Source organism: Lonchura striata, chromosome 3 (assembly GCF_050655825.1).
Source record: "Lonchura striata isolate lonStrDom1 chromosome 3, ASM5065582v1, whole genome shotgun sequence".
NCBI classification, from domain to species: Eukaryota; Metazoa; Chordata; class Aves; order Passeriformes; family Estrildidae; genus Lonchura; species Lonchura striata.
This window is the reverse complement of record NC_140705.1, coordinates 45,202,010-45,227,878: the sequence shown is the minus strand read 5'-3', so window position 1 is coordinate 45,227,878 and position 25,869 is coordinate 45,202,010. Positions and strand designations below refer to the sequence as shown.

General features: G+C 36.7%; 1 protein-coding gene across 12 annotated transcripts in view; it reads left to right on the top strand.

Moving 5' to 3' along the window:
* The window catches only part of WASF1 (WASP family member 1), an 86,440-nt gene extending 63,095 nt beyond the window's left edge, over positions 1-23,345 (top strand). For 6 of the 12 annotated variants that reach the window (XM_021553801.4, XM_021553800.4, XM_021553799.4 and 3 more), the window contains exons 3-9: positions 5,795-5,929; positions 14,940-15,093; positions 15,797-15,914; positions 16,714-16,886; positions 18,849-19,028; positions 20,338-20,975; positions 22,435-23,345. In XM_021553801.4, coding sequence (XP_021409476.1) covers positions 5,795-5,929; positions 14,940-15,093; positions 15,797-15,914; positions 16,714-16,886; positions 18,849-19,028; positions 20,338-20,975; positions 22,435-22,592 — 1,556 coding nt within the window. In that variant the 3' untranslated portion in view covers positions 22,593-23,345. The remainder of the gene's footprint in view (positions 1-5,794; positions 5,930-14,939; positions 15,094-15,796; positions 15,915-16,713; positions 16,887-18,848; positions 19,029-20,337; positions 20,976-22,434) is intronic. The other 6 variants (XM_085574998.1, XM_085574997.1, XM_085574999.1 and 3 more) reach the window with 2 other exon arrangements.
* Positions 23,346-25,869: the final 2,524 nt, after the last annotated feature.

Below are 25,869 nucleotides of genomic sequence, written 5' to 3'. Positions count from 1 at the left end.
TTGCTCAGCCATAACCAATGAAGTTCCCAAGGATCTACCAAGATTCGTATCTCCAAGTTCAGTCTCCTAGCTTTTAGTCTGTTTTAGTCTGTTTCCTAATCACATAGCTGTGAGATAGAAATGATCCTGATGAGAAATAAGCCAAACATTCAAACTCAGATACATCTTGTTTTTTTCTAAAAAGTAAATTGTGTAGTGAAGATCTGAAGCTGAATCAACAGGCTATGGATATGTTAAATTATATGTCAGAAATAATGAAAGAGGAAACATGTATTAATAGACTTAGAATATCTTTCCTGTTTTGCTGTATAAAGGAACTGTGGTTATATATTGTGAGTGGCTTATGTGGTAACTAATGATTCTGAGAGAATATTTTCTAATAAATACACTATATTGTCTAGAAAAGGACTATTCATTAGTGAATAATGTAATTTTGCACAGTGTAAATATATTAGGAAGGGATTGGGCACTGGGACATGTTTTACAGCTACTCTTGTTCTGTACCTTTATATTTTAGAAAATGTTGCAGACAAAATATTGTATAGTGTGTGAACAGGAATTAAATAACAGATCAAGGAATAATAGTGTATAGGTGGGTAACAGACTAAATTCTAAGCTTATTCTTTGAGATGTTTTACCGATTTATGCTTTTTTTTTTAAATTGTCAAACTGATATTTTTAAGTTAATATTATTTTGGGGTTCATGTGATTCAATATATCAATATATTTACTATTTTAATATCAAAGAATATTAATATTAATTTTAGTGACATAAGTCTTTATTATACTTTATACTTGATAATGTCACCACATATTTAATGTATTATGTATTTTTGTGATTTAGTTCAATAATAAATGTGTTGGGTTTGATTTTAAGGTTTTAAATATTAAAATATGCAAACACACACACACACCACTGACCCCCAGAAGTCTGACAGATCACTTAAGGCTAAGTTAATTTAAATCAATACTTCTGGCAAGATTGAACAATTGTCTTATTTTGAATATCCTGGTTGCTGCATCTTGCACTGGCCTGAGTTTTACCAGTCATCCTCTTGAATTCACAGAATGATGCTGTTTTATGACACTGAGCACTGTGTGTAGTGAATGTGTTTATCCAGGTAGCTACATCAAATTCAGACCATGTTTCACAAAGGCTGCCAATGCCATAACTGATCTGCAGGGTGCTGCTTCAGGCTGGGGTGCAATTGAAGGCTTTGGAATTCTTTTTCTTTAACAGTGCAGAAGGATAGTAAAGAAGTGACTTCTTCCACAAGTCCTGGTTTAGGACTCATGTCCCAGTCATTGTCTGAGAGCCTGTAACTAAATCTGTTGGTAACTGATCTAGTGTTTCAAAATTATTAATTTAAAAGGCCTTTCCTTAGGGTTTGCAAGCAGATACAGCATTGAGAATGACAGAATTCAGGTGGATTTAAGAACTGGAGTTTTGAGAGGACTGCTAGTGTATGCCCTGATCCTTGGTATGGTTCTAAGAATTTGAGCAACACAATAATAAAGGTTTTTAAGACATTTATTTTTCATGGTTTATTTAACTAGACTCAAATACTGTCCAGAACCTGATGTGGACATTGTGATCGACTTCAGTTCATCTGATATGTACCCAGTCCCCTAAAACAAGATAAAAAACCCCATTTTCTTTACCTTAGTATGTTTTCATTTTACTGTGTTGGATAATTAGCAATTACTCATTTGTGGATAAAAGACAGGAAGGTTGGACAAGTGCTTAAGAAATTATCGGGGGAAATTAGGACATAAAACAAATTAGGAGGAATATTCGGTGAAAGCAAAGCACTGTAAAATTGATCAGTATTTTTTTGACATTTTATAAGCCATTGTACACTTATTGCCATGGTAATGAATGGAAATGGAGTGGGTGATACATGTTTTGGTGGTTTTAATTTAAAAAAATTGAAGGCAGTAAGCAGTATAATTTTTACTCTATTTTAGTTAGTAGCTACTAGCTACCGTTCTGTTTTCAGCTCATGGGTGTGTTTTAAAAGTCAGAAAAATAATTGTTCAAAAAGCCATCAAAGTACATGCATGTTATTGAGGGGAAGAAGGACAAAACACTGTTTCCAAGACATTTTGTCTGTCACAAAAAAGGATATTGACTGACACCAGAGAGAGCTGCATTCCTGTATCCCTTTCTTACTGAAGGTTTAATTGTGATCAGAGCCCTTAGTTGCATTAGAAAAAGTTATGAAAAGAATAATAAGGTAAATAATAAATTCCTTCATTAAAACTGAACAATAATGTATCCTCTTATTTAAATTTTTTTTAAGTGCTCTGTTAATAAAAATAAATGCCAAGCAGGTTTTGCAAATACAGTAAAATAAGCTTTTCACAGACATTGAATTAATTTAATTTCAGAAGTTTATATTGTCATTTAATTTAGTAGGCAAACAAGACCACTGATCTTTCTGATCTGCTATTATGTATCCAACTGTGAGCAGGATCCTAAGGCATTTATATTACAATTGTCATTGGGAACTGTAATTCTCTTTATTGTGCTGTGTGAAACAAGAGTAGAGTTTTTCAGCAGGCCCATAATATTTTAAATTTTCTGAAGTGTTAATGATACTTTGGAATATTCATTGTGTATTATGGAATTAATTTAGCATTCTTACTCTTCTGACACATTAGCGATAAATTATGTGGAATGAGTTCAGCTTTGTTTACTAGGGTGCTTTTTTCTCACACTTTCTTTTACTTATTTGAGTTTGTGACACTTTGTTCACTATTATCACCTGTATTGTGTCCTTTGTAATCCACTCAGAACTGAGGACAGACTCCTATAGAATGCACAGAGATGGCAACACAAATACCGGGTTATGTGTGTTATGTACGCATTTATACATTCACATATAGTGTTCTTTGGAATGGTAGTTGTACATTTCACAAAAAGCAAACATTTTGCTTTGCTAGAGGAAGCATTGGTTAAATATACCTCTGGCTAAAGAAAGAGACCACCAACACACAGGTAGGTGGAAACATCATGCTTGGCATACCACTTCAAACATGACAGGTTGTTTTAAATGTATTTCCTATTTGAGGATTAGTGTTCATAAGCATAGATAAATTATTCCTTGCAGTATGTTTGTGGCTGCATGCAATGCATTGAAAAGATTTCCAAGACAAATTATTTGCAATTGGAGCTCGTTAATGAGGTAGATGAATTTTAAGCTTGATGAAATGATACAGATAAAAATTTAGCCTGAAAATACACCTATAAAGGGGAAGTTACTGGATTTTAAAGCCCAGCTCCTAAATTAATTTTTAATTCTATACCTGAAATTTTATATTTTATTTTAATTTTAGTTTGTATGTGTCTGAATGTTATGTGAGTTATCTAATTAAAATTAATATTTCTGAACATATTATATGAAATGCATTAAATTTTTAGTATCTGTGTATTAAAACTTCAAGAATCTTATTCTTAGTGGATCATATTTTTAAGTAATTTCACTTGCTTCAGGTACAGGTTAAAGAACATAAACTTTTCAGAGTTTCAAGATACATATTAGAAAGTCTTATGTTAGGTGAATTGCCAGTTGAGAAGACTTTTACTAACTTTCCATCTAAATTTTTCTGCGGACTTGTGCTACGAGACAAAGGTTCTCTGCATGGGAGTGCCTTTGATCTGCTTCTCACTGTGGCTATTAGCAGTTGCTCCAAGAATGAGAGAAAGACAGCATGTAGGATATTCCTATTAATCTCCCTGCTTCCAGCATTTTTCAGCCTGGAAGCCTCTCCAACCAGCTGAGGTTTGTCTGTATTTCCTAATGCTCAGTGTGTTTCTTTTCATTACATTGGCAAACTTTGATCTCTTTTTTTTTTTTTTTTTTTTTCAAATAATTTACACATATCTTAATTAACACAAATCCCAGCATAGCAACTTAGTAAAACTCACCTTTCTTGACTGTGAAGACTGGTGATTTACTCCTGTGCCCTGTTTTCTACCTTTTGAGGAATTATTTATCTGTGCCACTTCTTTTGTATGCCACATCTGTTAGGTTTTCCCCAAATTGTTTGATTAGGGACTTTCTAAACCCTCTTGGAAATCTCAGTAAATCATAGCTCTCTATGTGCTTCTAAACCATTCAGAATTTCCCTTTACAAGAGCTGTGCTGGCTCTTCTGTTATGAATCATCCAGATGTCTACTAATTCAGTTCTTCATAATGATCTATACTAATTTGTATGGATGTCAGGCTTATGGGTCTGTAGCTGTCAAGCTCTCAAGATGTTCCATGAAAAAAGAATTGAACCTTGTTGTGTGTTTCAATGTGTATAAGTACAACTGTTCCTAATATTTGCTGGTCATTTAGTTCCTTTAGTTTTGTAATTTTTATATAGTCTCTTCAGTTTCTTTGAGCCTCCCACAATGAATTCTGGCATCAGGGTCTCTCCAGTTCCCTTCAGTGGACACCAATGGAAGGTGTTAAATTAGCTTGTCCACAGGGGTCTTGTCTTCTCTGTATTCCTTCATATTTTCATTGCCAGTCAGCTCTACAGACTCCCTGGCAGGCTTTCTTATTCCTCATGTCTTTGAAGGAATATTTATTGTTAGTTTGCTAGTTGTTCCTCTTCTGTTTTCTTCATCTGTACATTTCTTCTGATATCATCTTTTATATTCCATTGTGTATAGTCATGCTGGTTTTTTATTGCTGTTACCTAAGTCTTAATAAATGGTATGTGCTGGCCTTGTGCTTACTGCACAGCATCTTTAAGTAGTTTCCACAGTACCTGTAGAGATTTAATTTTTGTTCTTTTGATGTGTTTATATAAAAATTCCCTCGTTTTTATGTATACTTCCGTATGTATTGCTCACCAAAGGCAGAATTTCCACAGCTATCCTTTTCTTTTATACCTGTCAGGACTTGTGTGCAAAACAGGTAGTTAGAAATTTGTGAGATTTATACTTCCAAAACCAACCTAAGTGCACAAACAGTACATGAATTACATATACACAGTATCATAGAAGGTTTTGAAAGCTATCACATTGTATTTCAGAAGTGTGGCTACACATTCTGCTGTGTAGTCTGGTGGGGTTTTTGCAGTGATATTGGCAGACTACTCACATGGAGTCTTGAGAGCATTAGAAGCAGTATGTGGAGTACTCAGTAGAAGAGAAACTCATTACTGATCCTTTTCTCATGATATTTGAATCTCCTGCTCTTTTGTGCTAAAAATATGTTCATTGATGTGAACAAAGGAGATTTTTTTGGTTGTTTGGATTTTTTTTACTTCAGTGTAAATGGGTCTGTTACTAGAATTTTGAGCCTTCAAAGTAGGATTGTTTTAGTGTGTATTTTTGAATAGGCTGGTTCTAATTTATCTAGCTGTGAATATTTGATTTTCCTTTATTTTCAAGTTCTCTGTACAGCAGGAGTGGAAGCTGTGCTTCAGTTTGAGAACAGTGTTGAGGTAAATTTAAAGATTAGTTATCGCTCAGACAGGAGCAGCTTCAGATGCTGGAAGTGACCATTTAAGAAATATTCAAGAAGCTGTGCAGTTCCATGCATATCAGTATTGTTAAATGTTATAGCGGCTGAATATCTGTCCTGTAATGTATTAAATAATTGCATTTCTGATAAATAAGTTGCATATTAAGTATTTAACTTCTATTTGCTTTTCGAAAGGTCTCTTAATGGGCTCAGTAAGTACAGGTTTTTCCAAGTGATACTCGTGCATCTTAGAATTACTTAATTAAAACAGTAAGAAATCATTTCCCTTTCTTGTGGTATGCTTGAATTTTTTTTCCCCATGTTTCAGGTAAATATGCTGAAGATATATTTGGTGAACTTTTCAATGAAGCACACAGTTTCTCATTTAGAGTCAACTCCTTACAAGAACGTGTAGATCGCTTGTCTGTCAGTGTTACACAACTCGATCCAAAGGAAGAGGAATGTAAGTTACCTCCTGCAGGGAGGATTTCTTATATTGTCACTCAGACACCACTGATAGGTGAAATGGAAATAATAGTTTAATAGTTTAAATCATAAGAACATACAGCAAAGCATCATAAGAAAGGTCTATTTCTATTTCTGCTAAGGTTTCTTTTGTAGCCTTGAGCAGCTTTCTGAGCTCAGTGTTTTCATGGTTACTGAATGATACTAAGAATTTACATAAAAATAGCTACAGGAGTATCTGTCATTTCAGTCATGCTATGTATTTGGAATATTAATATTATGTAATATTATGTGAATGCTTGGAGATTTTTTTAAACCTTTCTATTAATTCTCATGGAATGTAAACATTTTTCCAAGTAAGGTTTTTGCATTTAACTTGTACCATCTTACTTTCTGTATGACATTACAGTTGTATAGTTTCATTTACTGCTGCTGTATAACCTCTTGGAATATTTCTAAATAACTTTAAGTATTGTAAATATTGGTTAGCACTGAGAAAACAAGTACTTTCAAAAGTCATCATCTCATGCCTATAAGATAGAATTTGTATGAAATTTTAAAGGCTGTCTAGGCTTTGTTTGACCACCTAATGCATAAGTGCTGTGAAGCTCTTTTGCCTTCTTCAATATCTGTTGGTCACAGGTGGAACTGTGAAAAATCTTGTAACCCCAAACAATTTAGGGTGTTCTAAAGTGTGTGATTAACACCTAGAAAGTAGAGGAACATCCCATCATGAAAAATAACTTCAGATTGCCTGTGGGATCCAATTTTAAACTATAGAAAGCTGTTTCAGTTTTGAATGTCTAGATATAATAATTGTGTATTATTACACTGTGTGATTACAATTGTGTATACAGAAATAATGAAGTGAGAGTGGTCTTCAGGTTGCCTTTGGTTATAAATGTCAAAATTTCACTAGTAGTAAAATTAAGCAAAGGGAAGTTTTGCGTCTGTATTTCGCATGATGTTAATTTTAGAATGGGTTTTGAAAGACAGCTGCTCACAGCTAGTAGCAGATTTTCCACAAAGTCATGAACTGCCTAGGGAAATTCTTACATTAATGGGATTTTCCAAGTCTCTTGATAACTGAGCATAAATCACCCCTGTACACCTCTTTTTCCAGTTGTTGTGGTTTAACCTGGCAGGCAGTTAAACACCACACATCGACTTGCTCACCCCTGCTCCACAGTGGGAGGAGGGAGATAATCAGGGAAGAAAAATTTGTAAAATTTGTGGATTGAGATAAAGACATTTTAATAGGACAGAAAAGTAAGGGAAAACAAACATCAATAGTAATATTAGAATATACAGAACAAGTGACTCACAATGCGATTGCTCACCACCTACTAACTGAAACCCAGCCAGTTTCTGAGCAGCAGCCCAGCCCCCGTGCTGAGCATGACACCATAAGGTATGGAAAGTCTCTTTGGCCAGTTTGGGACAGATGTCGTGGCTGGGTCTCTTCTCAGCTCCTTGGGCCCCCCCATCCTGCTCGCTGGTAGGGTGGAGTTAGAAGCTTAAGAGTCCTTGACCACTGCTCAGCAACAACTATAACATCAGTGTGTTATCAACATTATTCTCATCCTAAATCCCAAACACAGCACTATGCCAGATATTAGGAAAAAATTAAATCTCCTCCTGCCCAAAGCAGGGCATTTTAGCTATGACTGGATAATGATAAAAACCCCTTTCCATGTATGATAATAAATTGTCAGCAGTTGTAATCTTGTAAAAACTGTTACAATCCAGAGTGTCAAAGCCATTTCTGCATTTACTCTTGACAGCCTAGTTTTGGTTTAAATCAGAGGGGGATGTATGTTGATACATCTAATACTTAATAATTCATGTTTCCACAGATAGGAGACCATATTAAACCAATTGAGTTAAATCATCCAGGGATGTTACACAATAGCAAGAAAATTGTACTATGCTATGTAAAAGGCCTTTGACAAGTTTGACTCTAGGTTTCAGGACCAAAAATGCATAACTATTTGATGTTAGGGAATCGCTTGTAGTTTTAAGTAGTGTATAGCCCCCAGTGCACCATACCAACACATTTTCACAGAACTGTGCATGCTGCAGTGTTTACTGAGCTGTATAGCTAAAGACAGGTACAGGCTGCAGTTAAAGAAACAGGGTTGGGAATAGGTCTACACAGTGAAGTCCAGCATGGCACAGGGTGATTTGAACCTGATCCCCTAGATTTGTGTCTCACACCATAGAATAGCAGTGACTGCTTGTACTTCAGAGGAACACATGCAGTCCTCAGTGGCAGGAGCTGTTAAATTACTGTTTTTATTGACCTAAGAATATCCAGTCCCTGAGCTGTACCAAGTGCTCCTTATTCACAAGCGTCTGCCTGGAATGAGTCGCCAGATGAGGACAAAGGAGATGAGGAGACATTTGATATTCTATTTCCTTAAAAGTTAGGGGTCAGGAAACTTTTTTCCTTCAGTATACTGTTTTGGGCTTGACTTTAGAAATCCATCATAAGTAGTTTAGATTTAGTCCTAATGTGGACTAGAATAGCTGAAGGATGTTAATGCATGAAGGGAGGGAATATTTGAATTTACCTTTTTTTAACTGTCTGGGCAAGAATTAAGCAACTTTCAGTACTTCTACTCAGCTAACAGCATGATTAAAATGGGATATACTTGTGAAATGAGTCTCATCTGCTCTTTGCCAGGAGGCAGTAATAGAAGATTTAATGGGTTCCTTTGGGCCCATGCTATTACACAGGAGAAAGAAATTAAGATTCATTTAAAGCTAAGTGGCATGAACAAAAACAGCCCAAGTCAGATTCACTAAACGAGATGCAGATACTTGACAAGATGTTTCTGGTAGAGTCAGAGTGATAAAAAGCTCTGAATTTGTTTGAACAGTCTATGTGTTTTCTTATTTTGAATTATTACAGCATCTCTGTGAAAGAATAAAATCAAGGTTAGATTGTATCTTTAGGAGCTAACTCCTCATGCACAATTTTTCTGTCATAGAAGAGTTGATATCAATTTGGTTTGCTTTTAATTATTTTAACAGTTTTAATTTTAATTAACTGTTTTCAAATTCTTAATTTCTCAATATTACTAATTTCCTACTTTAATATATTTTTTAAAATACTTTATTATTTTCATATACATATGGGCTTGCCTCTCAGAAGATACCAAACTTGTATGCAGACAAAAAGAAATCCACTGCTTTCCATCAGTAAACTCAACTTCATTTCAATTGTATGTTAAACAAGCCCATATGTATCCAAGAGTAATATTTGGGGGCCTTTTAGGACTGAGAAAACACATTCTTGCTATATAGCTGAACTAAGGTCAACAGCTTCACTAGCCCTGCAATATAAGATGTCATCATAGGTGAGAAAATAAATCCTGAGAATAGTTTCTTTTCAGCCATTTTTCATTTAAGTATTTACTTTATAGGTAACATTAATAACTGTCTATATACATGCAAATTGTATCAGTAAAATAATATTTCTCTTAATTGATCAAATTTTCATGAATTTAATTGAACCTTTTAAGTGTGAAGTACTGCTAAAAGTGAAAAAATGGCATTGTTGTAGAAATCTGACTATTTTGAAAAGAATATTAATTTTAACATTTATGTGGTTCTTTTTTGAAATGCTGATACATGGTGCAGCTCTGATGCATAGTGTCATGAGGTATTGGAAAATAGTTTTGCATCACTCAGAAATAAATAATATCAGGGCAGAAAGAAAATTAATAAATTCAGAATTTATCAGACTGCTTCTTTCATTGTGAGCTGCCTAATTCTATTTAAAACTCAAATCAGAGAGGATTTTAATCTCAAAGACAGTGTATCAAATTATTGATTTCCATAGCATATTTGTTACAACTGCAATAAGCAACTTAAATAAACCTAATGGCAGAAGTGCTGTGGGTGAGCAGCCTGGCACATTTCAGGAAAGGGATCAAATAGTGTTGTGAATTGTGTTTCAGTAGGCTACTGCTTTTGAATACATGTGTTCATTGTTTTTCTAAACATGCTATAAATTCTGCCCTGTCATTAAAACAATAGTAGTTCAGAAGTTTGGCTGGACTAATGCCAGAAACAGATTTGTTGTTTTGCTCTGGGGAAGAAAAAGGTGGCATTTGGTGGGGAGAAACCTAAAAAGCTTGACAGATAATTGTAGTCTGTATACTCCTGGAAATGGGAGGCTTGGTCTGATTTAAAGTCTGGATACTCAGCCCATTGTGAGACTTAGAAGAAAAGGGTAGTAAACCCCAGTTTATGGGGCAGATCACTGTCTTTAGCCTCTGAAGAAGATTTTGCTGAGTATAAATGTAATCAAAATTAAGAACACAGAGCACATGAAATCTGGGTCATGATCTCAACAAGTACTATATTAGGTGGAGAGTAACACTATTGTCAATTAATTCATTAGAAATTTTACCCTTGAAGGCAGATAAAGACTTTTAAATTATATAGCAGGTTGCTTTTCCTTGTACATTGCTACTTAAAGAAAGTTGAATTTCAGCATGTCTCCCTCTCAAGATTCTGAGCAGGTAGGCTTGGCTTCAATTGCTCTCCATGTTCCTTCTCCAATTTTCTTGGGCCTTGATTAAATCTGTGAGTTATTTAGTAAGTAAATCATTTTTAAATTAGTGGGTCCAAGGCTTAATCATGGTAAGACCATGATAGTGCATGTTTTGTGTATAAAAAGAGGGATGTGGACAAAATACCATTTGCTAAACTATGTAGTGGTTTTGTTGAGACTTAGCAGCAGATTCAGTGCTTGATGCCCATGGGTAATTCACATCTTAGTAGGGCTTGCCTGTTCTACATGCTGCATTTGAAGCAGCTTCTGAGTCCTCCTAAAATGATTGGTCTAACATTTACATCTTATTTTTGTTTACCTGTAGTAGTTCAGCTACATACATTCTCTATCCAAAGAGTTCTTGAGCTGTTTTGGAATTTTTTAGAACAGTATTTCAGAACATTTCTACTTGTGTAGAGGACAAGCCCAAGAGTTATGTCTGATCTACAGAAATAATCTTTCTCTTTAGAAACTATCAAACCCACAGTCAGAATATTCTGATGGCAGAGAAACCTAATATATGTGCATTCTGGTTATTGTTTAAATGGATAATCATTGAAAAGATAAAATAAATAAGGTAGAAATGAGACTTTGAGATTTCAGTGTCTTTAGGAACTGAATCACACAAATCTTCACCTTAAGAGCATTTTCAACAGCACCACTCCCTGCCAATTAATTACCTTCAGTGGGAAATTTATAACTAAGTTATTTGTTCAAAAGTGTCATTCTCTCCTCTTTGCACCTTTCAAATTGCTGGGTAAGATTTTGGACAGAAAAAGGGAATTGTATAGGGCAGTTGAGTCCCTTGATTTGTATGAAATTTAGTTCTGCAGAGAGTCAGAGCTGTGATATTCAAGGGCTTACAATCTTGAAAGTTGCCAGGAGGAAATTCTTCAAAAAGTATTAAGAGAGCAAGTTTTTATTTACTTTATTTACTGTCTTTAGAAGAATAGTGGTTTTTGGCCTAGAGCCTAATAATAAATTGTGTAGTTGAGTGAGTCTAAAAGAATAAAAATAAATCTAGTAACTTTTTTTTCTTCTGATGAAGTAAAATGTAGTATTTAATGTATTTGAAAAGTTAAAGGTAGCTACTTTCTGTCAGTGCTCTGGTGAGCTTTATACCTGACTTTTACTGCAAATTGGGGATTGCAGTTTAATGAGATGCTTGCCAAGAGATAAAACATTATTTAGTATATACATTACAGATGTGCTTTTATTTAATTTTTACTTTACCCCAAAAGAAACCCAGTTATTGTACCTCAACAGAGTGATATTTAAATACCGTTTTTCCCCTCCCAGTGTGTTGTTGATTATAAGTAAAAATGGACTAGCATCTATTTTTCAAAACCAAGTGTACAAAAGGCTAACAGTTTAGCTTTCTGACAGACAATTTTCGCTTATGTGGAAAATATTGTTGTGCACAGAGGGTTAGATTGGCTGATATAATACGTCTTTTCATACAATCCAAACAACAGACACAATAAAGACAAACGGGCATTTGTTTAGATTGTTGAATGAATCTTCAAATTAAATTGTGAATATATCAATATTTAAGGAAATTATTTAAGACCCCATTTTTTTGTTAATTGCAGTGAACACAAGCAGTGTAGTAGGTGGACTTTCAGAAAAATATATCCATATCAAATTTAGGATCTTGGGCTGTACAAAAAGTTCTGGTGCTAGTTAGGAATTAAGCAACTGGAAGCATAGATTTACCAGCATTAAGTCAAATGCCTGCAGCTTTTCCAAGTCCTTCAGCTGCTCATCTCTTCTCACACCTGAATTCATACATGCAATTCGTTTGACCAGTCCCCTCGCAGCGCAGGTCTGTCAGGCAGCCAAAGGCAGGTGGCTGTGGGACCAGCCAGGTTTTCACGTCTTCCCCCCACGCAGGGCTTTTGTCTCTTTGCCAGCTGGCAAGCTGCACAAGCGGCTTTGTAAGCCAAACCCTGCACGGCCCAGGATTACGCTGGGTGTGCCACGTGGGATTTACCTGATCCCTCCGTGTAGGCAAGTCAGATCCATGTCAGGATTCTCCATGTATTGTGCGCCACATCCTTCCGTTTCCTGAGCGATGCTGTCCTGATGTAGCCTGTTGTTTGGGAAAATGGTGTGCTTTTCAGGGAATGCCTGTTACAGGTCATCAGCACAGGAAATGCTGCTTTCTACAGTGTATCTTTTCCATGAAGCCTTCTGCTGTGTATCTTAGGTTTAAAGAGAAAATTATTATGCTTATTGTTGGAGATTGATTGATTGATTATCCTCTGGTGTGTTATACCCTTGTATGTGTGTACAAAATGTAGAGTTTTAAGCAAGAAAAGGGAAATTATTAATTAGTCTGGCTGTGCTTGCTCATTGAAGAGATGGAATGCTAATAAGTAGTTTGTAGAACAGCATCAATAGTATGGTGTCACATACTCTGTGAGTGTTTAAATATTAAACCAAAGTACTGTATTTCTTTCTTAGAATAAATTGATTAAGTTCATTGTCTTCAGAATGTACACAGGTTCAAAGAGAAGTATACTAAGTTTTACTTCTGTTGGAAATGTCTCCAATATTTGACAGACAAAAATCTTGCAGGATTGCTAACCAACTCTGAGCAAGTACATTTGGTGTTATTTGTATAACCAACAACCCAAAGGAAAAGCAGCTGAAGTATAAAAAGATCTAAGACTTAAATTTTTAGATGAGGTAAACCTCAGTTATTCTAACTGAGCTTTTGCCAGCTGATAACAACCTGTACTTCATGACAGGTACAAAATATATAAGGTTAGTTATGACTGCAAAAATACCTACAGAAACTGAGACTCCTAGCTGACATTCAAACATTATAATACTTCTTTCACACACTTAAAAAGGCTTCTGAGCAGCTAATTAAAGCTATTAAAAAGAATAAAAGACACTGTGATGAATTAGAACCTAAGGGTAAAAAGGAGGGAATTTCTCCAGGAATACACAACCTTGCCAAGCATAATAAACTTCAAAAGCCAAGTTGAAAATCAAATAAATCCCATCTTTAGCCTCACAAAGGATGTTGCCAATACGCTTAGGTAAGAAGACAGAACATTCCAGGAACTGTAAGCCTTCTGGAAAAAAATGCTGTTTTCTGCCGCTTTGTGATCACACAGTAGAAATCCAGCTTGGTGTATGTACATATGTATGTGTACACTTGTATGTGTTACAGGAACCTGAGTAAAAAAGCAGTTTTCAGCTTAAAGAGGTTTTTCTTTAAACTGTTGCTAAGGGCCCTAGTGATAGCAGGGCAGGGGTAGAGTTGTCCTCTCATCTTGCGTAAAGGGGCATTACTACCAACCTGTTTCTATAAAATAAATATAATTATGTATAGATAAAATGCATGTGCTGAAAGCACTCTTTGCTACTATGCCAGAAAACTGTTTTCAGCATTTTAAAAAAAAGAGCCCAAGCTAATGAAAAGATCTGCTGCTTTGTCTAATGGAAGTCTCATGCTGGTTGCAAAGGTAGCTTTGAGGCACACCTGGACTTCACAGGTGCGGTAACTGAAGACCAGGGAGGGAGAGAAATGTGAGACTAAATACGTATACTGTTTCCAGAATTAAAAGTGCAAAGCTTATCAGTTGTGGTCATTTTTCCATTAATCTTTATCTAAATTTTAATGAAATAGAAGAAAACTCTTTTGAAATTGAGAAATATATGTAGGCTTTACCAGGAGTGGTAAAAATAGTTAAAATCCCTGTTTAATGTGTTATGTTCATGTAGTATTGTTTTCCTTTGAATCTTACATAAAGGTAATTGATTATTCCTAACTACTGTGTTTAGGAGTCAAGGTGGCTCTGAATTAGACAGAGAAGGTTCATGTTGATTAAACAGATTAGAAAGCATTTGACTATTTTCATGTGTTGCAACATAGAATCACCTCCCATTAAAGCCCATTGATCTCAGTAGCATAAGCTTAAGTGATTTGCTGGTTTGGTGTCTCAGTGGGCTCTCAGTGGAACTGCTGCCTACGTGCAAGGAATGCAAAGTTTGGCTTGCTGATTCCATAAAGGTAAAATCTATACCTCAAGATAGAGAAGTTTTTAGTAGCAAAAGGATTGTGAAATGGAGTTGGTAAATGCTATTAGGTACTTCTGAACTACTGAATGATATATTACAGCTACAGTATGCAATTTGTTGAACTACTTAGGAGAGGCAGAGTTCTGGTATCTATTTAGGTGAGAAAAATTTCCTGTGACACTAAATAGAGGATAATGTGCTAGAACATTACAGCCATGTTTGTCACACAGTCTGACAATATCTTGCCATGGCGATGATGCTAGATGAATCTGTATTTGCTGTAAAACGCCCAAGATGCAAGCAGTAGTGCTTTATATTTTATGTGCCTAACCAACATTAGGCAATTCCAGATTAATCCAAACAAAATTTATCTGGTGGAATTTTTTTAAATGGCAATATCCCCTTTCAGTGTCACTGCAGGACATTACAATGAGAAAAGCTTTCCGGAGTTCCACGATTCAAGACCAACAGCTGTTTGACCGAAAAACTCTGCCAATTCCTTTGCAAGAAACTTACGACATTTGTGAACAGCCTCCTCCACTTAACATTCTCACCCCTTACAGGTTAGTAAAACAGAATTAATAAAAAACAATTTCTAGCTTATTTTATATAATAGAGAGGATATATCCAGGCACCTTGCTCACATGCAGTAGCACTTAAATATTCAAGGAGCCACACTAGAAAACTGTGAAGCTGCTGGAGGAATGAAAGCAGCAGAAGACATTATAGGCATTGAAATGTTACTCTATTTTACTCAAATCTTAACTCAGTGTAACATGGTAGGAAAAAGTATTTTTTAGATTCTGTATTTATTAAACTATATAATGTACTTGGATGTGAAGTGAAGAAATTAAACAGGTAAGTGTGTAGAAAGAAGTATCTTCAATGGAAATGAATATTGTTTGCTGTCCCAGAGATTCAGTTTGAATCAGCAGCTGAACATAATAGCCACACAAAATTGCTCAGTATTTTAACAGCAAAATTTGAGTTATTGGAGTAGAGTGGGAGTTCTCTGATTTATGACACTTTTTTTTTGTCTGGAGCTTGTGTTGAAGTTATCTTTCTAAAATTAGGACCTTGGATGCCAGGAAAGACTAAAAAGTGTTGGTGCAGGATGTAAATGATCATCTCTTTTGTGTTCCTCAGCAAAATTTTCCAGAGTCTGAGATACTGTATATTCCTTAATATGCCCTTGCTTTGTCTTAATGTTTGGATTAATGTCTTGTCAAATAAATAGTATACCCTGTTTGTGTAACTGTTTTTCAGGGATGATGGAAAAGAAGGCTTGAAGTTCTATACCAATCCTTCATATTTCTTTGATCTGTGGAAGGAAAAAATGTTGCAGGACACCGAGGACAAAAGAAAAGAAAAGAGGAAGCAGAAGGTACATATGTTGAATTTATATGGCTTCTCTTTGTTTTTTTCCTAGAAAGGATTTGGTTGCAGATGTGCTACTTTAATAGCAATCCAGACTTGACAGAGTCATCTGTTCAACTAAAGCTATTTGTATTCATTCGGTTCCACTAACTTTAACAATTAAACAATAATAATAATAATAGTAGTAGTAGTAAAGTAATGTAGAATGACCTGAAATTTTCATGCTGTCTTAACCAACTTTTGCCAAAGCTTTCAATTATTCTAGCAATAATTCAGAAAGGAAGGAGCAATACAGCAAGAATAAAGAATTTCACTTGAGTGTTTATTTGTAAGACAAAATTTTGACAGTCTTACAGGTGAAAAATCTTGAATGACATTCTATTAGATATGTTTAAACTAGAAAGAAATTAGTAGGAATAAAACACATTGCTTATATTTTCTTAAAATTAAACAAGCATTTTAGGAAGTAGTAATGCTACTTTTTTATTTGACCATTATTCTGTATGTTTCATATGTAGTAGTGAGAGTAAATATGAGTGTCAAATTTATAAGTTGATTTCAGACTTAGAATAAAAAGCTACTTAAACAGGTATTTTTCTTTATGTTATTCAGGTTCTTAGCCCCTAGTCTGTTGTTTCTGGCTCTTATAAGTCTTTCTGGTCTACATACATATTTAGCCTGAAAGTAAATTTTTCTTGCATTTGAAATGGGATTGTTTTTCATAATTTTGTGGCTGATGTTTATATGCAAGTAATTAAAAAAACACTGTCTCAGTTGTCAGTTTTGTTTGCACAACTCTCCTACAGCAGAAAAATCTAGATCGTCCTCACGAACCAGAGAAAGTGCCAAGGGCACCTCATGACAGACGGAGAGAGTGGCAGAAGTTAGCCCAAGGTCCAGAGCTTGCAGAAGATGATGCTAACCTCTTACATAAGCACATTGAAGTTGCTAATGGCCCAGCTTCACATTTTGAATCAAGGTTCCTTTTTGTTTTTTCTATCCTTTGTGAAGTGTATTAATGCTGCATAGTGAACATTGTCAATGACGAGATGCTACTGCTTCCCTTGAAGTGCACTGGAAATCCGTGGTTTTGCTTAATCAAAACTGAGTTTTAAAATTCTGAGTGTGTCCTTAAAGGAGTAGTGACTGTGTTGTTATTTTTAAGGGTAGGATGTATCCTCATTGTATCCTTGAGTATGAGCTGTCCTCTGCAGCTTGATGAAGTTGTAGTGTCACTGCTGCAAGCTTGCACCCAGGTGTGTCACTGCATTCCAGACCTGACCCATAAAATCCCCATTGTTCCAGCCTCTTGATTTTTCTTAAGCAGACACTGCCAAGACTATATCATGTGTGTGATGTGAACAAATGTCCACTTGGAACTCAAATTAGAATGCTGAGCTTCTCTTTACTCTTGAACAAATCCATTATTTGATTGACATTTCTGGTTATAGCCTATTACAAAATCCAACCTGTTGAATTCTCATTTCACAGCATGTATTTGCTGGTGGCTAAAAGTAGCATTTCACATGGTAAACACCTGCTGTACTTGTGCTTCTGGCCTTGGTGCAAAATCAAGTCTGTTTTACCAGCCAAGAAACATCTAATAGCAAAGAGGGCTGACAAGTAATGTTAGGCAATTTGGGGATAAATTTTTGGTTTGGGGGTTTTGGGTGTTTTGTTTTGTTGTTTTGTTTTGTTTTTTTAATAAAAAGTATTCACTGTCCTCCCAAAAACTGGTTAATTTTTTCCCCTTTCTGTGGTCAAAAGCACACCATAAGAGAGTATATTGTTTAGCTTTGTAAGGCCTTCAAACAGTAGTGATGGTGAGTAATTATGACAACTCTTGGAGAGAGTGTTTGTTGACTGAAAAGTAGAAAAACCTGCTTGTAGAAAACTTAGTTCAATTCAGAATGGAAAATGCTCTCAGTGCATTTCACTCAGTGGGGTACAAGTTAAGTTATGATGATTAGCATTTTTCTAGAAATAGCTTTATAGAATCTCTGTAAACTGCTGTGTCAAGTCATTGGCAGAAACATCTGCTTTCCTGCTGTCCTTTTGTAGTGTTGTATGTTGGGTTCCACTTTAGACATGCTCGTTTTATAGCCAGGACCCTAGCCTAAACCTTGATTTTCTCAGTACTCGTAATGCAATTATTAATAATGCTGAAGTGCTTGGGAGCACTGTATTTGCAGAACATGTTGTTCAGATCAGAGCAGCACCATGCTTTGAAATAAATGAGAAAGATTTTCACCCCTGAAGAATTTAATAGGCTTAGATACTACAGTGGTGGCAGTATGTGGAAATGTAGAGTGTTGCTCTACTTGTTGGAAAGTGTTCTGCTCTGAATTTAATAGAATTTTTCAAAAATTAAATTCTGTAATTGAATAGTTAATTAAAATTTACGAACTGATCAGATCCTTGAAGTGTGTCTAAAGTTGTCATTAACAAGTTGAATCATCTTTATTTAGTACTACTACTCAATAACAGATATTGATTGAGTCTTATGTCTATTAAAGCAGCGAGTTCTCTGTATATATTGTAATAAAGATCCTCTGACAGAAGTTCAGCTAAATTATTCAGTTGTAAATTTTGCCATTCTAACATGGATGGATTTTCATAAATGCTATAAAAGAAGAATAGTTCTGATTGTACTTCTATGTCTATTTAACTCAAAGTAATGTGTCTAATAAACACTAAGGTTACACACATACTGTAGAAACTATCTGATATACCTGTCAAAATCAAACCCTTGAGCTGCTAGAAGTAATAACAGGAAAAGTGGGATAAATTATTGAAAAGCCACACTGTATAATACGCAACACTAGTGGAGAGAAGACACTTGCATTCAGAAGTCAGACTGAAGTACAGAACAGTGGCTGAGGACACCAATACTCACTCCTACTAAAGGTGAAGCTGGATCACTTCTCCCTGTTTTTTACAGATCTCAAGCATACGTGGACCACATTGACGGCTCGTATTCCCTCTCCGCGTTGCCCTACAGCCAGATGTCCGAGCTCCTGAGCCGAGCCGAGGAGCGCGTGCTGGTCAGGCCCCACGAGCCGCCGCCGCCTCCCCCCATGCACGGAGCCGCCGAAGTGAAGCCTGTGCCCCCCTGCGTTGGGTACGAGCCAGAAAAGCCACATGCGGCTCTCTTGGGGCTGCTTTAGTTACCTACCTCCCATTATTTCTGTGCTGCCCAGAAGTCCCAGGGGCTATGGCAGCCCACAGCCCAGCGTGCCTGCAGGAACAGGGCCACCAGGAGCTGGATGGGAAGGCCAGCATCTAAATCCATAGGGTGCTCTGGTGGAGACAGGCCTCAGCTTGCCATTAATACTGCAACCATGTTGCCTTCTGAGTTAAATGGCAAGACAAAGAATTCTATGGAAAATGCTTCTGTGAAATATGTTGGCATTTCAGGATGTAGCTTTGGAATTTCGGAAATTTGTACAACTGATATCTGTTTCAGCCTATATGAAAGGAAGAATATATCACAGTAAGATGGCTGTCAAAACTATGTATTCATTACATTTGCTAAATTGTTAGTGCTTCTCTCTCCCAAAGTGGGTTTTTTTTTCTATTTCTTTGTACCTTTTCAGAAGTGGATACATACATAAAATATTTTCTAGAGGTGAAAATTTCTTTGTCACTCCCCTATTTTTTTATACGAAAATCTTACTTTGTGGCCAGGTACATACAGCTTGGAATAGAGGATACTTAATTCAGATGGGGTTGTTACATCAGCAAGATGTTAGTCTCTTGAAAATAATGATGTTTACTGCTTAGGAGATCATACACAAAACTGCATAACGCTTTAGATTAATTTACCACAACAGTTTAAAGAAATCCTCTGGTGGTCTTTCAGGAAAATAAGTTTACTGTTCTCTCTTGTTTCTTCAGGTCATCTATTCATTGTCCTATAATGAGTATCTAGCATATAACTGTACCTCTCCGTACGCAGTATTGATGACCTTTGATATTAGTCTCACTCATTTCATTATCACACCTTAAATATGTATTTCAAATTAACCTGTTCTCATTGTTTGCATTGTTTTGGTTTGGTTTTAAAATTCTGTGAATCAAAATAGTTAATCAACTGCTAGTTCCCTGATTTGAGTAAAATAATTTGGATTTACTTATGGACAACAGGGAAGAATTATACTGACATAGGAAACCTTTGATAAAGATACAGCTACATAAATTTGGCTAATAGCTGAATTTGAGCAGAGGTCTTTTGGAAACCTGATGCTTGCTCCATACTGAAAATTAGACTTCCTTACTTATGAGGTGTGGACAAACACCCTGAAATCATCATAATACATAATGCTCTTTAATGCCCACGTTTCAATGTTCTAAAGTAGTGGAAGTGAATCTATTATTATTTTTTCCACCCTCTAGCTCTAATAACTGTGTTCTGTTATTGGATGTTGCAGCTCTACTCCTGGCTTGGTAGAAAATCGTCCTCAGTCACCAGCAACAGGCAGAACACCGGTGTTTGTGAGCCCCACTCCTCCTCCTCCACCACCACCACCTCTTCCATCTGCTTTGTCAACTTCATCATTAAGAGCTGCAATGACTTCCACCCCTCCACCCCCAGTCCCACCCCCACCACCCCCTCCCACAGCTGCTCTGCAGGCCCCAGCTGTGCCGCCTCCACCAGCTCCTCTCCAGATAGCTCCTGGAGTTCTTCATCCAGCTCCACCTCCAGTTGCTCCTCCCCTAGCACAACCTTCTCCCCCGGTCACTAGAGCCGCCCAAGTGTGCGAAGCTCTACCTGTTCACCCAGTTCCTCCACAAGCTGAAGTACAGGGACTTCCTCCACCACCCCCACCTCCTCCCCTGCCACCTCCTGGCATTCGACCTTCCTCCCCTGTCACAGTTGCAAATCTTTCTCACCCTCCTCCTGTTTTGCACCCTCCTCCCACAACCATTGTCCCTGGCCCTCATGCACCCATAATGCCTCCATCTCCACCATCCCAAGTGATTCCTGCCCCTGAGCCCAAACGCCATCCTTCAACTCTTCCTGTGATCAGTGATGCTAGAAGCGTTCTGCTGGAAGCAATACGGAAAGGTAATGTTGGCTATTAAGCAGCAAAAATAACAATCTCAGAAATCTGCTAAATACATGTGACCTTTGAGAGATGGAGTATTTCACATGTGTAAGAAGTTAGAGGAATACATCTTAAGTCGGTTTCTGTTTTCTATCCTCTACAGTGTATGCATTGCCAGGTAGACAGGTTTTTTTCAATTTGTAATTGCATTTATCAGATGTTTAGTTTGGATGGCAAAACTGGTTCTCTGTGGAAGTTATATTACAGAAAAAGGTACGTGTGTTTTTAGATGATCTGTGGAGATTATCTTTCTATTTCTGTTTACCTGCAAATGTAGCTATTTCTGATCATCTAGATTGTGTAGCAGACAAAAACATTGGTTTTCAAAGACTGTTAGATAAAAGCGAAACTGATCAATTGGCATTGGAATTTTTAACATCTGTCACTGTATTACAAGATATAAGTGACATTCAGAAATCATTGCTGAAGACTTCAAGCTGTTAAGTATCTGATCTGGACATGGATCTCAGTGCAGTAGTGGAGCAGCCTTTGCAATGCAAGGTGCCCATGGCACAGTGCAAGGGAAGGGCAGAGCTGCAGGGCAGTGTTTTCCTAATGGTCTCATGAGGAGCTGTGTGTGCAAGCTGTATCTTTCAGCTTATGATGCCCATGGCCAGGAAAATCCCTACTTGCATTGTGGAACACACACATTGCTGTGTGCTGCTGTTTGATGGTGAGGTATCTTTCCATAGTTAAGATCTCTCAAATGTTTCAAGTCCTACATTCTTTTCTTCCCCTGCACTGCAGCACAGCACAGAATCTGTATGGTACTATATTATCAGCAGATAGGCTATAGCACTAATTCGAAATATTTTTGCATGTCCATATGCACATGAACATTAAAGTCTAAGGAAATGTTGACAACAGCTGAGGACAGCAGGGGTGTGTGAACATGCATAGAGAACATCAGCAAAAATGAGAAAATAGAGCCTGCTGGTGTAACCTAGGTGATTGCTGAAAACACTTTTGACCAAGTCATGCCCAAAAAAGAAAGACTTGAGTCACCCCATTTTTGATCTCCAAGTAATACTCTATCCCAAACCAAATCATTACATGATAAAAAACAGAGGTCCTGTCTTGTTAGGATGCTCAAATAGCTGTAAACGTTCATTAAAATTATTAAGAGAGTCTAGAAAATGCAAATAGCAAAATGGCTTAATCACTTACAGTGGTATTAAAAATGTATTTTAATGGAAAATCAGAACCTGGATATTATAATAGAAGGACTCAAGATCTTGTCTGCCATTGCAATTCTGATATTCTTCTCTTTAAAATCTTGACAAAAAAAAAAATCTACCTGAGAAGGACAGCATCCTGTGTATTTATTTTTGCTTGCAAAGCATTTTGTGAATCATGACCTAAATGCATTTGCAGTGGTGAAGGAGGAGAGTGACATGTTTGTGCTCTGATGTTCTCCAGGTATTCAGCTCCGCAAAGTGGAAGAGCAGCGGGAACAGGAAGCTAAGCACGAGCGCATTGAGAATGATGTTGCCACTATCCTCTCCCGTCGCATTGCTGTGGAATACAGTGATTCAGAAGATGATTCAGAATTTGATGAAGTAGACTGGCTAGAGTAAAATTATTATGTTGCTGTACACTGCAAAATCGAATGCTAATGTCCATTGTGGTGCTTGTTCTTTGGAAGTTTGATGGTCATTTCTAGTGTTTTTTGTATTCTTTTCTTAACATAATTAATCCATGTTTTTCTACTTTTCAGTTTACAAAGAGCTCCTAGTGCATCTTCAAAACTAAATGTTTTACAGTGGCTTTTCTTACACATCTCTTTTGAAAGAACATACTTTGTTCCATTAGACCACTAAGTATTAAGCATGGGCAGCTGTTGGTAGAGTAGCAGTTTCAATTTTTTGGCATATCTTAACTGTGCACTTTGTGAATTTTAAGTTGATGAAGGCAACTGAGATTGACATTCCAAGGGCAGCTGTATGTACTAATGAGCCTTATTCCACTTCTGATAGTGTTTTAAAACATTAAACCTAGCTATCAAAATATCACTGCCTCGATCACACCTGTACACTAAAAGTACATATAGTTAGCAGCACTGAACACACTGAAAAGCAAATGGATCTTTGGGGAGGGTTTATTATTGTTTATTGTTGTTTTTAAATAATTATGGCCTTATTTGAATGTTTAGAGATTCCCCTTCCCTTCTTCCCTCCCAGGTACATATTGTGTGGTACTATTTTTGCCTGCATAATAAAAGTTTAAAGTTTTTTTTTTCCTTGTGAAATCTTTTGACTTAAACATGCCGTGTAACTTATGTAACTGTTAAAATAACAGTTTGATTTAATAAATGGTTCATTTTAAATGTTCCTGGGTGTTGCTCTTTCAATGAAGCCTTGTTTTTCAGGTATTTAATTTGTGGCGTACAAAGTTACTTTTATCATCAGTGTATCTTGAGGAGATGCAGCAGTTAAAATCATGGCTGATGAAAGGTGATTTTTTTAAGTGCTATCTAGTAATGCAGTGCATGTTTTGCACATCTTTTGTGTTTCTCTTCCCTGGATTAACTCCTTCAACTCCTTCAAAACATCATGGACAAACCAAAAACAATAAATAGAAGAGAACAAGGACTGCAGAAGCAAAAATTAAAAAGAGACATAATTCTGGTTTTTGGTTATTTTGTAGTGGTGTGATATGAACAGTAGCCATTTAATGAGCATACAGTCAAAAGCCTGTTGAAAAGAGAAGTGTGACAGGGTACAAGAGCTCTCTTACCCTGTGATCTCGTTCCTGGAAGATGGAATCCTGTAGTAGAGGAAAATAAGTCTTGAAAGTCAGATTGAGATATCAAGGGTGGAACATTACATGTTCTATGTGTTACAAACTAGTTTGCAGGGACATGTGATTGTTAGCCTTCTCTTGGAACTGGGCAAAAACCCTGAGGATAGACTGGGGTAGGAACAGTGTAGAGCAACCCTTCCAGCTGCACTGTCACCATCTCAGCCTCTGCTGTGATTTTGGACATGGCCAGCTAATACTCAAGACTTTCAACAGTAACAGTAACACCTTAATTGGTTTTGCAGAAGAAAAAATATTGTCACACTTTGTCAATTTACATCTTTGTAACTATTGCTGCAGATCTCTGCCCTGTTCTCTCTATTATAGTTTCTTCACAGTACCACCATCTGGTTTGGTCTGTTGTTCTCCATCAATTTCTGAAGTGTGTGTCCTTCTTAACCCCTCATTGTAATGGTAAAGAAAGGATGTCAGAGGCACTGCTGCATGAATATCTCAGGGTGTTTCCTTGGATCTCAGTAATCCTAACTCAACAAACCTAACTAACTTGTCCAGGAACTAAATGTGAGATTCTATTGACACAGCCGTAAAGATTTGAGATCATAAAGCAAAGTGCGTTGTATGCAACTGCAGCTCCCCTTTAACCAGGAACCCAGGTCTGAACTGCAGGTAGCTGTAAGAAGAGCTTGTCCCTGATTTCATATGTAGTTAGTTCTGCCATTCACAAAATTACATTTCAACTGATGTTTATACTATTCCTTGCTCAAGTCTCTATAAACTCCCGATTTTTCTGGTGGATATTACAGAAAGCAGCCTACATTGTCACTTAAATGGAGAAGCAGCATTTCTGTGCCCAGGCTGTAACTGTTTGAATTAGAGCATCTCACCATCATGCCTGCATTGGTGGGTGTGTTCTGAGTGTGTCCAGGAACTGTGAACTAGATGTAACTTACATAAAGTAAAGAAAAAGGGAAGAAATTAAAGCAAAAAACAGCCCTTGTGTAACTGCAGCTATCACATAGCAGACTTGAAGGTATTAAAAAAAAATAAATCCTTATTGACAAATGGTTGTTATTGAACTGTTTTGCTGTCCTGCTGATTAATAATATCCCTTCCAAGCCAGTACCCAGGGCAGACAAAGCACTCATTTAATATGACACAGTCGTACAAAGTAATGAACCTTGTCTGTGAAAAGTCAGGAGTTAAATTCAGTTAACATTTCAAAGGCAGGATTCTTGGCCTTCTGCCACTGCTACAGCTTTCTGCCATAGCAACTGGTCTCCAGATAGCAATAGCATGATTCACTAGTAGCAAGAGGTGATTGTTGAATTTGAATATTTGTGTTTGTAGATCAACTCCCGAGCTGTGCATTTGCAATCTTGGTGATTTGTGTCCCTCTTACCGAGGTCTCCAACCGCCTTTCTCATTTGGTGGAACGCTGTGCAGAGGGCTGCTGGGCTCTTCATGCCTGTGATTAGATGTGTAATAGATTATTGATTGCTTTGTCTTGTAAGGCACTAAATCAAGACTTCTGTATTGAACTGTTTACAGAGTGTTGTTTACCTCTGTACATTTGCAGCAGCTGGTTAAAAATGGCTTGAATACTGACACAAAAATAATGTGTCAGTAAAGTTCCATATAAGTGAGTTCCATATAAGTGAAGAGAAACCTTTGTTTTCACCCTTTTCTCAAACTGTAATCTGGGACAGTTAAAAATTATTTACCTCTCCTACTTAAAATTGGGGGGGGGGGGGAAGAAGAATATAAAATTCATAGAAGAAACAAAATTTGCTTGGTGGCAGATGACTAGGGAGGTGCAGAATTGGCCACCTGGGGGTTTTATCAAAAGATAAAACAGTAAGGATGCAGCCATCATGGACAAACCAAAAACAAAACAGTAAATGGAAGAGAACAAGGACTGAAGAAGCAAAAATTAAAAAGAGACATAATTCTGGTTTTTGGTTATTTTGTAGTGGTGGTATATGAACAGTAGCCATTAAATATTAGATATTATGAAGAGATTATGTTATCACTCAGTAAATTGGGATTTTAAAATCAGGAGGCATATTAAAAGACCTTTAGTTAATAAAATTATTA